This window comes from Anolis sagrei, chromosome 6 (genome assembly GCF_037176765.1).
Source record: "Anolis sagrei isolate rAnoSag1 chromosome 6, rAnoSag1.mat, whole genome shotgun sequence".
Classification (NCBI taxonomy): Eukaryota; Metazoa; Chordata; class Lepidosauria; order Squamata; family Dactyloidae; genus Anolis; species Anolis sagrei.
In genome coordinates, this window is record NC_090026.1 from 112,579,348 (window position 1) to 112,595,812 (window position 16,465).

The 16,465-nt window shown below is 40.1% G+C and overlaps 1 protein-coding gene across 1 annotated transcript in view; it reads left to right on the forward strand.

Moving 5' to 3' along the window:
• LOC132779687 (rootletin-like) overlaps nt 1-16,465 on the forward strand; it is a 72,411-nt gene that overhangs the window by 26,405 nt on the left and 29,541 nt on the right. The window contains exons 15-23 of the mRNA XM_067470577.1: nt 78-194; nt 1,985-2,101; nt 4,668-4,793; nt 7,093-7,194; nt 7,819-7,914; nt 9,029-9,181; nt 10,786-10,905; nt 12,121-12,225; nt 13,171-13,278. Coding sequence (XP_067326678.1) covers nt 78-194; nt 1,985-2,101; nt 4,668-4,793; nt 7,093-7,194; nt 7,819-7,914; nt 9,029-9,181; nt 10,786-10,905; nt 12,121-12,225; nt 13,171-13,278 — 1,044 coding nt within the window. The remainder of the gene's footprint in view (nt 1-77; nt 195-1,984; nt 2,102-4,667; nt 4,794-7,092; nt 7,195-7,818; nt 7,915-9,028; nt 9,182-10,785; nt 10,906-12,120; nt 12,226-13,170; nt 13,279-16,465) is intronic.

A 16,465-nucleotide genomic window follows, 5' to 3' on the forward strand; every position in this document is an offset into this window, starting at 1 on the left:
ATCCATTTTGAAAGAGAAAATAACATGAACTGCCAAGAATGTTGTTGAATGTAATTTGTGTTAATTTATTTTTTTAGATCAAAAGGTAGAAGAACTCACTGAACAAAGGAGGCTTTTGGCTGTCGGGTTAGATGCAATTATGCAAGAAATAAAAGATCTGGTTTTAGACACAGCAGAGGTATTAAAACCCACAGGTGAGTATGGATCTCAAAATATAATCAGAAGCAGTGATCGCTATTATCTAAGCAATTGGACTAGCTGACACTTAAGTTATTCAATCTCAAAATGGAATGTGTTCCCTTTTCTTCATCTGAAGACTTGTGTTTCCTAGATGCCACAAATTGAAGCATTATGGAGATTTTCTAATCTAATGCAATATATCCTCTTTTTTTCTGCAAAAAAAAACCCAAAATAAAAAACAAAAACAAAACAGGGGTTCCCAGTCCTTCAAAAGGTCAGTGATGATTTTTCTCTAATCAGAGCAGACTCTTGTTAAATGACCGTACAGTGTTACTCTCAGTTTACCCTGACACACACAAATTCCCTCTCAGGGTTAAAGTGTGTATTTCAGATAAACAGGATAACAAAAGACCTGGGATGTTTACACATCTACAGCATCCTCTTTTAATTAAGTTGATATTCTCTGAGATAACTTAACATGGCAGCTGTTTGTTTGTTTTTTTGGTGTCAGGAGCAACTTGAGAAACTTCCAAGTTGCTTCTGGTGTGAGAGAATTGGTTGTCTGCAAAGACGTTGCCCGGGGATGCCCGGATGTTTTACCTTCCTTGTGGGAGGCTTCTCTCATGTCCCTGCATGAGGAGCTGGAGCTGACAGAGGGAGCATATCCACACTCTCCTCAGATTCAAACCTCCAACCTGTTGTTGGGGTTCAGCCTGCTTGTGAACCTGAACCTGATTCTCTGACTGTATTTCCTGATGCAACTGAACAGGCTACTGAACATGAATTTGTCCCTGATGGTTTGGAAACTGTTGAAACTGTTGATTCTGAGGTTGGTGGCTTGGAAAGTGAAACTATGCATCCTGATGGGAATGTTTCTGAATCAAGCAGTGATAGCTCTCCAGAGGAGCTAGCACCTGCCTTTTTTTTTAAATGAGGATAGAAAAGGACAGATTTGGAAAAACAGGAGTGAATCGCAGAGTCTGTGAAGGTCAAGCAGATTAAAGGAAAGGGAGGCACAGGCTTCAAAGTCTGGAGGCGTGTCCCAAATCAGTTTCTTTAGTTTTAAGTGTTTCTCCCCGGGCTCTCTCGTTAGATCAAACATCGTTTAGACTGAGGCATTACCTTGGCAGATTTCCCGGTTTCCAGGGCCTGCATTCCCAGAGGCTTCAAGTTTCCAAGTACGGTTAGTGAGATGCTAACAGGTTCCAGGTTTTTCTAGTGTTGCTTTTGGAATTTTGATCTAGTTCATAGATATTCCTGACTGCTGAATTTTACTGTGGCTTTTTGGACTTTGTATTTTCCTCTATTTTGTAACCATTTTTTATCAATAAAAAAGGATTGTTTTTTCCTACAGTCAAGTGTGGTGGATTAATATCTTATGGTCTTGTTTCCTGATCTGGGTTGCAACACCTGTCAGTCTTCAATCCTGTCAGCACAAAGGTTTAACCCATTGCACCACTGGGGGCTCCAGCAGTTGGTTTACATTCACCTTTGAGCATAAACAGGATATGAAACAGCATCATGAGTTTCCCAAATTGTGTATGCAGTGAAATCCATTGGAGCAAAGAGTACTCTGGAAAACATCATAATGTTTTTCAAAAATTTCTCACTACTCTTTCTATTCTTGGAATCATATTCTATTCACTGTACCTGTCTGGTGCTTCCTCTTCATTACTGTCTTTTACACGTCTCAGGTATCTTCCTTATCTTCTATTTTGACATTGATATAGCTATTTATGTTTTAACTTTCTTTCATGATAGATAACATTTTTAGATAAAAATTCTACACTGTTTCTGTTTACAGGGAGAGAATTAGATTTGTTTGAAAAGAAACTATTGTTTTTTGAAAATCTGCAATTAAGTGTGGAAGAGCTGAAAGATTTGCATGCCGCTGCAAGCGCTGAACCTGATGGTATGAGTGGTAAGTAAAGTGTTCCTGATACATTTTGTCGGTGGTCTTTTATGCATGGTAAGTAGGGTAGAACCATGTGAGCGCTGTGGCTACTAGAGTGTGAGACAGCAGAATGCAAGTGAAGTAAGAATTATGCCAATTGTTGGGTGTATCTTCAAGTCAGTGATCATGGCAAAAAAATTGTAGTAAATTATACATTAATGATTTTTTTAATACAAATGAATGTACAGAATATGATTGCACCTAGAATCATAGCGATGGAAGAGACCTCGTGGGACATCCAGTCCAACCCCCTACCAAGAAGCAGGAAAAGCACCCCTGACAGATGGCCACCCAGCCTCTGTTTAAAGGCCACAAAAGAAGGAGCCTCCACCTCTGGGGCAGAGAGTTCCACTGTTGAATAGCTCTCACAATTAGGAAGTTCTTCCTAATGTTCAGGTGGAATCTCCTTTCCTGTAGTTTGAAGCCATTGTTCTGTGTCCTAGTCTTCAGAGCAGCAGAAAACAAGCCTGCTTCCTCCTCCCTATTACTTCCCCTCACATATTTATACATTGCTATCATGTCTCCTCCCAGCTTTCTTTTCTACAGGCTAAACATGCCCAGCTCTTTAAGCTGCTTGTTCTCCAGACCCTTGATCATTTTAGCCACCCTCCTCTGGACACCTTCCTGCTTGTCAACATCAACTTTAAACTGCTGTGCCCAGAATTGGACACAGTATTCCAGATGTGGTCTGACCAAGGCAGAATAGAGGGGTAGCATGACTTCCCTGGATCTAGACAATATTCTCCTATTTATACAGGCCAAAATAGGAGTATAATAAGTGACAGTGTTCCCTCGCTACTTCATGGTTTGCTTATTGCAGACTCGCTGTTTTGCGGATTTTAAAAAATATTAATTTAAAATATATATCATGGTATTTTTCATTGTTTTATGGGGTTTTGTCACCACCGCTCTCGAAGGTGCTTTCCCTCCTCAGTCCTCTTTCCCTCCCTCCCTCCCTCCCTCCAGCCTTGAAGGGTCTTTCCTTCCTTTCCTTTCCTTCACTATTTTAAGTTTATAATGACTTAAATAGTGTATAACTTCTAAAATAATGTATAAATATTAAAATAGAGCATCCCTACATTGCGGTTTTTCACTTATTGCGGGAGGTCCTGGAACCTAACCCCAGCAATAAGTGAGGGGACACTGTATTTGCAAGGATTCATTAAACATGTGTTTCAGAAGCCAGTTAATTCATTATTTAATATTAGAGAGGTGAAAGCACAAGAGCGAATAATTCAGAAGAGCCAAACAAGCAAACATTGGTTGGTAATACAGAACATAGCAGAAAAGTATCAGCATTGCTAAGAGAGTGTAATAACAAAGAATGGACAAAATGTACAAGGAAATGAAAGCTCTTAAAAGAGCAGAACATTTTTGGATCAGAGATGGAAGATGATCTACAGAAAAGTGATGATCACATGGTAGTGGAGGAGGTGATTCCCCAGACCCAGATTCAGATAGGGAGAATATTCTTCACAGCTTCTTACAGTATTACAGTATTGGAGGTATGGTTTAGAAGTTTGTTGAAGAAAGCGATCTAGACATAAGCATTAGAATGGAATCTACGTGGCTCACTGACAGATAATGAGGAAGAAAGTACAACTATAGAATAGTAATGGTCTTGAGGAGGCCACACTGTCCTCCTTCTGGAGGGATTTGAAGACTTGCATGTTTAAACAAGCCTTTCAGAATGTCTAGCCCCAATGGCACAACACCACAATTAATGACACAACACTGCACTTTCCCTTGTTCCTTAGCTACAATTTGCACTATCCCATTCCCTTGTCTTGTTTACAGTTTGGCCATGTTTGGCAGTTGTCACCATACGTTATTGGGCATAGTTCTGAGTTTTAAATTGTTGTTTTATATGCTATTGGATTTACTTTTTTATATTGATCTGTGTGTTCAGTTTATACATTGTTTTAGGCACTTTGTGTCATCTGTAAGCTGCCCTGAGTCCCTTTGGGGAGATGGAGGTGGGGTACAAAAATAAAGTTGTTGTTGTCGTCATCATCATCATCAAAATTCCACTGATAGGTAGATTATCCACTGTTGAATAGTACAATTATACCAATATTAACCCCAGAAGAGAGCATGGACGAAGTCTGAGCTGTTGATCAGCTGTCATCAATCTGATCCTCTTTGGAAGGACAGATGCCAAGTAAAAATGACCAGTATTGCTGGGTAATAGAGTCTTTGTATGCTAAGAGATCAAAGGTATGTTTGAAACCAATAAACCAATGAACAAGTGCAAAATATTTGATTTTATTAAGAAGGCTGCCATTTGTTTCTTCAAATTTCTGGATCATTTCTTCATGCAGTGATCATTTTAAAAAAAGCTATATTTGCAATATCTTCTATATCATTAATTGTCTTGGAAGACTGAAATGTTAAGCATCCATGGGCTCAGAAATCTCTGTGTTTTTGGGGGGCATTTTTTCCAGTAATTATAGCTCTGGTGTTTATCAAACAGTTTAAAAATTCAAATAGTTTTAAAATACCCAATGGTAACATGACCTTTTATTTTACACAGAACAGAAAAAGCAGGAATTAGCAGAGAAGACAGCACTTTTGACTAATAGTATTGAATCCATGCTTCAAGAAATGGAAGAAGCACAGACTTCTGATGTAGACCAAAGTGCAAAGACAGGTCCAGACAGTAAGTGCAAATCAGCATTCTGGAACTGAGCTCGGCTCGCCTCCCAATATGTCCTATTCAGCAGCATCCTTTCCTCACCATGGCCAGAAAATCAGGGACAGGCTGACGTGTATAAGAGTCACAGATACAAAATCTAGGGAGATTGGGTGGCAACTATAGGAGCTGTGCACTGAAATCTGCTGAAAAGATAAAATGTACAAAGCTGAACTCCAAACAGAAGAAAACACTTCTGTTTTGGAGAGTATAGCAGACATTGAGCGGTGATGATCTAATAAGCTATTTCTCTGATACCTTGATGAACACAATTATGTTTTGCTATTTATAATTGCTGGATCAAGTAACAAATAGAGTTTATAAATTATAGGAGATACTACTAGCTTAATATGCCCCAACTCTGTTGTATACTTTATTCACATACTTAATAGTAAAATATGTCATGTAAAATTTGTTGTTCAGTCTCCATGTAGATCAGTGTTTCTCAACCTGGGGGTTGAGACCCCTTGGGGAGGTGGTGAGAGGGTTTCAGAGGGGTGCCAAAGACCATCAGAAAACATATTTCTGGAGGTCTTAGGAACCTCTTTGGCAGAGAAGGATGAAGATCTCTCTGCCTATCCTTCACTTCCTTTTTGGAAACAGATGGGGAATCCGCCCACCTAAAGCCATCCTCCTGCTGTGATTGGCTGGCCGCTCACATGTGATCCATGCACACCTAACCAGTTTCACCAGTGGGAAGTGGCACTCATCTTCATTTGTCACACAGGCAGTTGTTAAATATGTATTTGGAGCCCAATGGATGATTGGCCTTTATTATTTACTTGAGAGGGCTGTTTCTGAGACTCCAAGTGGGAAGGGGAGAGCAGGCGTACTCTCCCCTAAATCACTGGCACTTCCTCCCAAATCCCTCTAGTATTTTCTGTTGGTCATGGGGGTTCTGTGTGGGAACTTTGGCCAAATTCTGTCATTGGTGAGATTCAAGGGGCTCTTTGATCGTATGTGAACTATAAATCTCAGCAACTGCAACCCCCAAATGTCAACCCCCAAATGCCCCAAACTCCACCACCATTTGGGCATATTTAGTATTTGTGCCAAATTTGATCCAGATCCATTATTGTTTAAGTCCACAGTGCTCTCTGGATGTAGGTGAATTACAACTCCAAAACACAAGTCCAATGCCCATAAACCCTTCCAGAATTTGCTGTTAGTCATGGGAGTTCTCTGTTCAAGTTTGGTTCAATTCCATCATTGGTGGAGTTCAGAATGCTCTTTGGTTGTAGGTGAACTATAAATCCCAGCAACTACAACTCCCAGATGACAAAATCAACCCCCCCCCCAAATTCCATCAGTACTCACATTTGAGGAGTATCGAATATTTGTGCCCAATTTGGTCCAGTAAATGAAAATACATCCTGCTTATCAGATATGTACATTATGATTCATAGTAATAGCAAAGTTGCAGTTATGAAGTAGCAACGAAAATAATTTTATGGTTGGGGGTCACCTTAACACGAGGAACTGTATTAAGGGATCCTGGCATTAGGAAGGTTGAGAACCACTGATGTAGATAATTCATATTTTGTTGTGTATGGGCGAATAAATTATTTCACCCCAAACAAATGCTAAAATTGGAAAACTATTCTGAATTCTCCTGTTAATTTTCTTTAATTTCAAGAACAGCCGAACTGTAATGATGAATTGATTCAAGAGCAAATCTTCTAACTTATGTTTGGATAGACTTGGAGGTACCACACTAATTTCACAATGACTACCATGATATGGGAAGATATATGTGAACATATATAGAGAGGGGCCCCTTGGTGGCGCAGTGGGTTAAACTGCTGAGTTGCTGAACTTGCTAACTGAAAGGATGACAATTCAAACCTGGGGAGTGATGTGCGCTCCCGCTATTTGCCCTAGTTTCTGCCAACCTAGCAGTTTGAAAACATGCAAATATGAGTAAATCACTAGGTACCCCTTCTGCTGTCATGCCAGCCACATGACCTTGTAGGTGTCTATGGAAAATGCCGGCTCTGTGGCTTAGAAATGGAGATGAGCACCAACCCCTAGAGTCAAGCACGACTAAACTTAATGTCAGGGGAAACCTTTACCTTTTATACATATGGAAACTCTGTATGTGTGTGTGAGTGAGTGAGTGAGAGAGAGCCGGGGGGGGGGGGGAGAGAAATGTATATTAGGGACTCTTTCAACACCACTTTTCTAAGAATTCTCATAGATTTTGCATAATATCTGTATTGAAGAAAATGTTTTCAGTTATTAACTGCATGTATTGCTATATTTCTAGGGAAAGATTTTAATGATTTGATAATGCTTTCAAGTTTGGAATCAAAACTGGATGAACTAGAAGAATCAGGAACTCTATCAGCTACTCAATTGGATGGTATAAGTAAGTACAAAATGAAGAACGTGTGTGTACTCTTAACAGGTACATGAAGCTGAATTAATCTGAATAAGTGTTTTTTTAAGACAACTGTTCTTAGGCTAGCTGACAAAGCAATCCTCACAAGCTTTATTCCCTCATTCCATCAGTAGGATAGGAGACTCAAAATTCTAATTCTGTTAAATCTTTTCAGTCTCCACTAACCTTTTACAAGTGACATTACAAGCGCAGCACCAGTTACATTGCCAAGCATGATGGACTTCTTAACACAAAGTTCTATTCAGCATTTAGTGGTTCCCAACTTTTTTTTGACCACAGATCACTTGACCAGGGACCGCTTTGACCCGGGACCACTCTCTAACATTAGTATCAAAAGCGTTACGAATCGTTTTTTGGTCAACTTTACATTTGGTTTGGTTATTTGGGATACTGTTTTAGAAAACTGCATTGGATAGACCACATCAGCTCTACATATGATACAGAACATATGCCATCCAGTCGTAACCATCATCTGCCAGTGTAGTCTACATTACCATTTGTTTAGTCAACAGCCATAAACTATTGTAGTTGATCATCTTTAAAAGCTATTTTTTCTCCACTGACTACATTAAAATCATGTTATTTTTGTAGGGAAAAAAGTGCGGTTTTTAAAAGGAGAAAAGAAAAGTTTGATTGATAAATGGCAGACACCTGCTGTAGAACATCCAGCAGCACGTGCAGATGATAGTAAGTACTGAAAATATCTATAACCCTGGGCTACTGGGAATTTAATATGGGAAAATGAAGTTAAATTGCTACCATATCCCTCCGACACTTCAGCACTTTTTAATCCTGTACCCTACTCCGGCCGGCTCAGTTTTTAATAATGTCCTGTTGTATTGTTATTGCTATTGTTTTCTGCTTTAACTGTTTTGTTTGCTATGTATTGTATTGTTGTATTGTGTTGGGCTCCGGCCTGTTGTAAGCCGCATCGAATCCCTTGGGAGATGCTAGCGGGGTACAAATAAAGTAATAATAATAATAATAATAATAATACCAAAAAAAATAGTCCATCACATCCTTCAATTTCAGTAAGTCTTCATTTCCTCTTCCTTTTCTTCTTGGTGTACTAGTCTATTTTAACTAAACTAAGAATATAAAACAACCAAACCTGCTCTGAACATAACCTAGCCAAAATTGAATATATTTAGTTTTCATTTATTTCTGTGACAGAATGACAGTGCATATATAGGTTGAGTCTCCTTTAACAGGAAATTTAAAATATAAAAAAAACGGAAACACATATTTCAGTTATATACACTTGTATGCTTCTTTTTATTATTCTCTCTTTGTGTCTGTGGAGTTACCAGAAGTTTTTTTAAGTTAAGTGATTGTGCTGAAGTTTCATGGGAAATGTGAGGTTTGTTATTGGCCTTCCCAACGTTTGGACTAGCATGGACAGAATAATTTGTGGAAAGAATATGACTGAGGATGATTTACCTGTATATTACACAGTTTTCGCTTCATATGGAATTATTCAATCAGCTTTTAAATTAATGTTAGGTACAAGTTTTAGACTATGGTTTTAATTGATGTATGCATTATTATATATTTTGAATTCTTTATATCATTTAGTTTAGTTATATTTTATTGTTTCAATTTATTACTCTGGGAAGGCTCTTGGTAGGAGATTTCCTTGAAAAACAGAATAGAAAACTATTAAAGTAAGCAAACAAAAGCATATTACTTTCTTACCACATGAAGTGTTTCCATGACATTGTTTCAAGTTTCTAGAGGAGGGTGTCCCTGGCACTGAGCTACCAGATGTGATTAATATTTAATATTTGTTTTTTAAATAAAGAAAGCCAGAAAGAAAAAGTGGTAAAAGAATTCATTGAACAAAGAAAAGATTTATTTTCATACCTTCAATCAACTATTAGAGACCTGCAAGAAAAAGGCATAATTCGAGAAAGAGAAAAAGAAAAAGGCATAATTCAAGATAGCACTATTCCTGGTAAGTACAGTTTTATCCCTGATCATTATGATGTCTTTTTTCACTAATCACTGATTTTTTAACAATTACAATTGAATTATAATACTTGTGAACTAACATTGCACGAGAAACAGTGATTTTCTCAAGGCCATTAATAAGCTTTACAGATGATGAGTATTGCCCACATAAAACTAGATTCAGGCTTAGAACTACTTGGAGTAAATCCATTGAAATCACCTGGACATAACCAGCAAAATAATTGAGTTGCAGTTTGCACTATATTGCCCTGTATTGACCCCCTATTTGCATCATAAAGACCCCTTAAAATCTGGACCTAATTTGTGTGGAAAGTGTCACAATCTCTCCCCTACCTAAAATAATGCCAGGATAAAAAGTTCATGTCATATCCATGTGTGTAATATATTGAATTATTTTCAGACACAGAACTTGCAGCACTAGTTTATTCTTCTTTTTGACATGTATGAACCTATCAACTAGCAGGCCTTCTTCCTGCTGATCTTTCCATTCACCTTGTACTTTTATTTTTTGGAAAATGGCATTTATAACCTTTTGGAAAAACACATTTTGGAGATCATAACTTCTTAGAAAAGCATGACCTTTCAGAGAAGAGCCAAAAGCTCTTTAGAGTAGAATCTTCTTATAGTATACAACCAGATATAATTATGCAAGGCAGTGGTTTCAGTTGTTAGACTGAATAACCTGTTATCTCTTATCTGTTAGGAAAACAGATTTGCTAGTGCATAAAAACAGCAGAGCTTTAGGAGTGTTTTTCAGTGCCCAAAAATATGTACTCTCCCATAAAACAACTTGTTTTATATTAAAAAATGAAGTAGACTTTGATAAAAATAACATATTTGGCTTACTCACAACTTTCATGTGTTCATCATACACAGGTATAAAACTTACTAGTCCAGTTTCAGATATGTTTTAGGTGGTTCTCTGTGCCATCTGGCCAGGGCATTTCTTACAACAAAATAGATATCAACAGATCACATAGTCAAAAAAAGGGGGGAGAGAGAGCATGTAGTCTGCAGGCCTTTTTATAATTTCTTAGGAACCATAGAGTAAGGGAGGGTGCATACCAGAACATGCATACAGGATACAGAAAACAACAGGATCATAGATAAACAGATTGCTAGAGAAGGCTTGAAGAGGGCTGTCATTTCCAATACTTATTAGATGGCACCTTTGTACTATCCCCTTCCTTTGGACATGCTCTAGTGAGTAATCATGAGCAAGCAAGGGAACCTCGAATGTCTCCTGACATACAGTCACATAGGACAGAAAGTGGATTGTGCTTAGGTATCTGAGTCAGAAGAGGGAGAAGAAACATGGGGCGACATCTGAGGATGCCCGCCATAGATGTGGGCAAAATGCCAGGAGAGAATGCTTCCAGCTATGAAAGCCTTTGACAATACAGAGAAATTGTGTTTCTTTGTCTTTTGCTACTCAATTATATTGGTATTTATCTTCTTTCATGGAGTCCCTGGTGGTGCAATGGGTTAAACCCTTGTGCCAGCAGGACTGAAGACCGACAGGTCACAGGTTCGAATCCGGGGAGAATGCAGATGAGCTCCTTCTGTCTGTTTTTTTTTTATATATAGACAAAGGTTTTCAAGACATACCAAAAGAAAAAATGTCATTGGATAAATATTTCATGACAGTTCCAGAAGATGTTCTGGAAAAAGAGGCTGCTGCTTTACTTGCTGAATATGGACAAGCAGGTAAGTGTAAAAATAATCCTCCTCTTCCTCTTTCCTAATAATAATAATAATAATAATAATAATAATAATAAATAAACAAGAAGCTTAATAATAAGCTTACACGATACAAGGATTTAAAGATAGAACTGCAAAGAGTCCAGCAAAAGCCAGTAAAGGTGGTCCCAGTGGTGATCGGCACACTGGGTGCAGTGCCTAAAGACCTTGGCCTGCACTTAAAAACAGTCAGCACTGACAAAATTACCATCTGTCAGCTGCAAAAGGCCACCCTACTTGGATCTGCACACATTATTCGCCGAGACATCACACAGTTCTAGATCCTTCTAGAAGTGTCCGACGTGATCAGATACAAAAGTGATCTTGTTTGCCGTGTACTAATCTTGTTGTGTATTAAATAACAGCAGCAGCAACAACAACAGAACAATCCCATTTAATAGATTCCTCACATCTTTACAGAATTCTTTGACTTAAGAATTGTGTTGTTGTTTTTCTGTGTGAGAGGTAATCCACCGTTTTTCTTTAATGTGTTGTAATAGACTGCGTGTCCGGTACATAAACACCATAAAAAGACTAAAGTAGAGTCCAAAGTCAAGGTCTTGGCAAATAATATGTGCAGATCCAAGTAGGGTGGCCTTTTGCAGCTGACAGATGGTAATTTTGTCAGCGCTGACTGTTTTTAAGTAACGGTACCTGCCTCATTGTTGCAACAAAAAACAAACAAACCCCAAAACAATGTATGGACAATACATCAAGGAATAACTGTTATCCATGTCTAGATTCCTTTTCAAGACATGGAGGGCTTGGCCCTTTAAATCATTTGGTATATTCTATTCTTCTTGATTTTTACAATGATTTTATTTCAGTGTCTGTATTGCTGTTTTTACTGGTTTGTTGCACTCCATTTTGGTGGCTTTTACAGAAAAGCTGCATACAAACACGATACCTCCAACCATATACATACTACAGTGCAAGCAATATGATTACCAGTCATATCGGTTGCACTGGTTCAACTCTTTATTTTTCATGCATTTGGATGGTATTCATAATTTATCTGTATTTCTTATATGCTGTTTCAACAGCAATAGAATTTTGTATATTTTATTTTACATGCCATCAAATGAACATTACAAAAAATAGCTGTGGTGTTCAAACATTTTCCAAAAGCAACTAGTGCTTGTAATCCTATATAGTTTGTATAATCAGAAACTTTGTATCTAGATGAGAAAACGGCAAAACAAAGGGCTTTGGCTGCAAAGCTAGAAGCAAACGTTAAAGACCTGAAAGCTGCTTACGATAAGGAGAAAACGAAAAAAAAATATGTTGGTGAGTAAAAGCAACCCATATAGCATTTTTATTATTCAGTAACTGGAAATGCTATAGATTATTTTGATTCTATTGAAAAAGATATAAATTAGGGTTGATTAAACTACTGAGAAATTAAAGTTTAACTCAGAATAGTGGGAAACTGTAGTTTCTAACTATCTGAAAGTTATGGTGAGCTTATTGCTTGTGTTTCACCCTTTTTTCATGTCCTCATTGTGGAGCCCTTGGTGGCACAATGTGTTAAACCCTTGTGCCGGCAGGACTGAAGACCTACAGGTCAGAGGTTCTAATCTGGGAAGAGCGCAGATGAGCTCCCTCTGTCAGTTCCAGCTCTCCATGCGGGGACATGAGAGAAGCCTCCCACAAGAATGGTAAAACATCAAAACGTATCCCCTGGGCAATGTCCTTGCAGACGGCCAATTCTCTCCCACCAGAAGTGACTTGCACTTTCTCAAGTTGTTCCTGTCACACACAAAAAAATCCTCATTGCAGATCTCTTTTATGCCTGATTTTAAGTGTAAACCATGACATCCAAATTTTGGAAAGTGTGACTTGTTAAAGCAAGAATGAGAAGAGTATTATCTACAGAAATTGTTTATGCATCATAGCCAGTACAGCCAATGGCGATGAAAGTTGGGTGTTGCAGTCCAACATCTGGAAAACCTCGTTTTGCTCATATCTGGTTTAAACTGACATTTGAGCCCTTTCCCAGCTGATGTTGGGGGCACCTATATAGTCTCTGGCCCTTCTGGGTATTATTACTGGCATTGTTTATTTATTACTGGACAACTTGGAACAAACCTTAAAGCTGCAAACTTTAAATGTATAAGTGAGATACTGAATTACTTGAGGGGACTGTTGTCTATTATTTAACAGTGTTTAATTAGTATATGGGACTACTGCATGTTTATCCTTTCCATGGCATATATGAATAATCTCTCTCAGAACCAGGAGCACTAAGCAGAAGAAAAATGACCTCTGAGCCAGCCATTCAGCAACAAGTTGTGAAACCATCACTGTCTGGGCTACGAATACAAATCCTTAAAGTACCTGGTAAGAACAAAATGTTCTGCTTAAAATATGGTTTCCTGAAAGTACCCCAACTATTTCTAAAATGTATGATTTTTCACAGAGGGGCCTGGAGATAAAGTTGCAACAAGAGAATGAGAATACTGTTTGTAATGAAGCTATAGTTATATGTTTTATTTTCTAGTCACTGAAGGCTGAACAAATAGTTATGAGCCAGTGACTCCACCACCGAAACATTTAGCTTTAGTTGGTTGTGGTGTAAATTCCATCGATTTCATAGGTCAACCCTTAACTGTTGACCTTTCCAAGTCTGTGTTGGGCAGAATACTTTGTTGCATTATTATGTGCGTTTAAAGTGTTTTATTTTGCTGTATGTCATTGTTATTATCAGTTACCACAATGATTGATTTTGGACTGAAGGGAGAGATATAAATAATAAAAATAATATCTTACCTGAGCATTTTGAAATCTGAGCATTGCAAAAATATTGCTAATGCTAATTTAATCAAATATGATACCTCTTCAATTGCAAGACAGCATTCATTATAAGGTGCACCCTAATTTCAGTACTACTACCAACAAACATACATAAGAGAGACCTGCAATTCTAAGATGCATCCCATTTTTAGAGATGTTTATATAGGAAAAAAGTGTGTCTTAGAGTGGAAGAAATACAATAACCATTTCCAAGTTGATAAAACCATAACCATTTCCAAATTGATAAAATGTATAGAAATGTCTCAGTAAAATGAGTGTGGTATCAGAATGTACACTTTTGGAGTACAGGTAGTAGTAGTAGCAAGAAGAAGAGGAAGAGGAAGAAGAAGTTGTTGTTGTTGTTGATAAGTTGGTGGAAAAGTTGATAAGAAGAAGATCTGGTTATGGCTCACTAATGGAACACTGAGGAAAGAGACAGAAGGCCTGATTCTTGCAGCCCAGGAGCAAGCCATCAGAACAAATGTAATTCCTGCCTTGGAGCCTGGCGATTCTATTGACGTCTTGGTGGATCTCTACAACAGGGAGATGTCCAGGGCGATAGATACGATCACTCCCGAATGCCCCATCTCATTGCGTCTCCCTGGTTCACCGAGGAGCTGGCTGTGATGAAGCATACGAGAAGGGGCCTAGTGGAGGAGATCTCGGGATGTGTCTGATCAAGCACAGGCTAAAGCCTCTCTTAGGGCATACTCCGTGGCTATACGGGTGGCCAGGGAATCTTTCACGACCACCCGTATAGCATCTGCAGCAAATAGATCATCGGAGCTGTTTCGGGTTGTTGGGGAGCTCCTTCACCCACCTGTGGTGGAGGAGATCTCTGACGACCCAGCAGCTCGGTGTTGCGACTTCGCACACCATTTTGCAGGCGAAGTTGCTCAGATACGCCTTGAGCTCGACTCCAATTTCATTGCAGTGCCAGAAGAGGTGACGGAGGTATCTGCTTGTCCAATTTTGTGGGATTCTTTTAGGCTTGTTCTTCCTGAGACCGTGGAAGAGGTCCTTGGGGTTGTGAGGGCGACCACTTCGACTCTAGATCCTTGCCCATCCTGGCTTATTAAATCTGTCAAGGAGGGGTTGGTTGATTGGTTTCTGTTGATTATTAACGCATCGCTGGAGCAAGGGATTTTTCCATCTAATTTGAAACAGGCTCTGGTTCGCCCTCTCCTCAAAAAGGTTTCCCTTGACTCCACGGTGCTGAGGCCAATCTCCAACCTCCCTTTTTTGGGTAAGGTGCTGAAGCGGGTGGTCACCTCCCAGCTCCAGGGCTTTTTGGATGACATCAACTACCTAGATCAATCATAGTCGGGTTTCAGGCCTGGTCACGGCACCGAGACAGCCTTGGTCGCCTTGGTGGATGACCTCCATAGAGAGCTGGACAGGGGGAGTGTGACTCTGTTGGTTCTCTTGGACATCTCAGCGGCTTTCGATACCATCGATCATGGTATCCTTCTGGGTCGCCTCTCTGGGATGGGTTTCGGGGGCACAGTTCTGTCGTGGCTCCAGTCCTTCCTGGAGGGACGAACCCAGATGGTGAAGCTGGGAGACGCCTGCTCAGATCCCTGGCCTTTGACCTGTGGGGTCCCGCAAGGCTCTGTTCTATCTCCCATGCTCTTTAACATCTACATGAAACCGCTGGGAGAGGTCATCCAGAGTTTTGGAGTTGGGTGCCATCTCTACGCAGATGACGCACAACTCTACTACTCTTTTCCACCTAATTCCAAGGAGGCCTCTCGGGTGTTGGACGAGTGCCTGGCCACTGTGTCTATCTGGATGAGGACGAACAAGCTGAAGATCAATCCCGACAAGACAGAGGTCCTCCTGGTTGATCGCAAACCGGATAGGGGTATAGGGTGGCTACCTGTGTTGGACAGGGTTACACTCCCCTTGAAGCCACAGGTCCGTAGCTTGGGAGTCCTCTTGGACTCATCACTCACGCTTGAGGCTCAGGCGTCAGCAGTGTCCGGGAGGGCCTTTGTATAACTGAGACTTGTGCACCAGCTGTGTCCGTACCTCGCGAAGGCTGATCTGGCTGGGGTGGTCCATGCCTTGGTCACCTCTAGATTGGATTACTGCAATGCGCTCTACGTTGGGCTGCCCTTGAAAACAGCTCGGAAATTCCAACTGGTCCAACGGGCAGCGGCCAGAATGTTAACCGGGGCTCATTACAGAGAGAGGTCAACCCTCCTGTGTAAGGAGCTCCACTGGCTGCCGTTTATTTTCCGAGCCCAATTTAAGGTGCAGGTGCTTACCTACAAAGCCCTGAACGGTTTGGGACCACCCTACCTGCGTGACCGTATCGCTGTCTATGAACCCACACGCTTACTCCGGTCATCTGGAGAGGCCCTGCTCGTGATTCCGCCCACGTCGCAAGCGCGCTTAGTGGGGGCGCGAGACAGGGCCTTTTCTGTGGTGGCCCCCCGACTTTGGAATGCCCTCCTGAAAGATCTCAGACAGGCCCCTACATTGGTAGTCTTCAGAAAGAATTTGAAAACCTGGCTGTTCCGATGTGCCTTTTCAGATTAGGAACCTCCAGCACCAAGTCCTAGAAGCACTTTAGTAGAACCAAGAGCACTGCACACTGCACTTACTTTATAATCCTACATTCCTCCCGCCACATCAGCACTTTTAATCCTGTACCCCTACTCTGGCCGGCCCAGTTTTAATAGTGTCTTGTTGTATTGTTACTGTTATTGTTTTCTGCTTAACTGTTTTA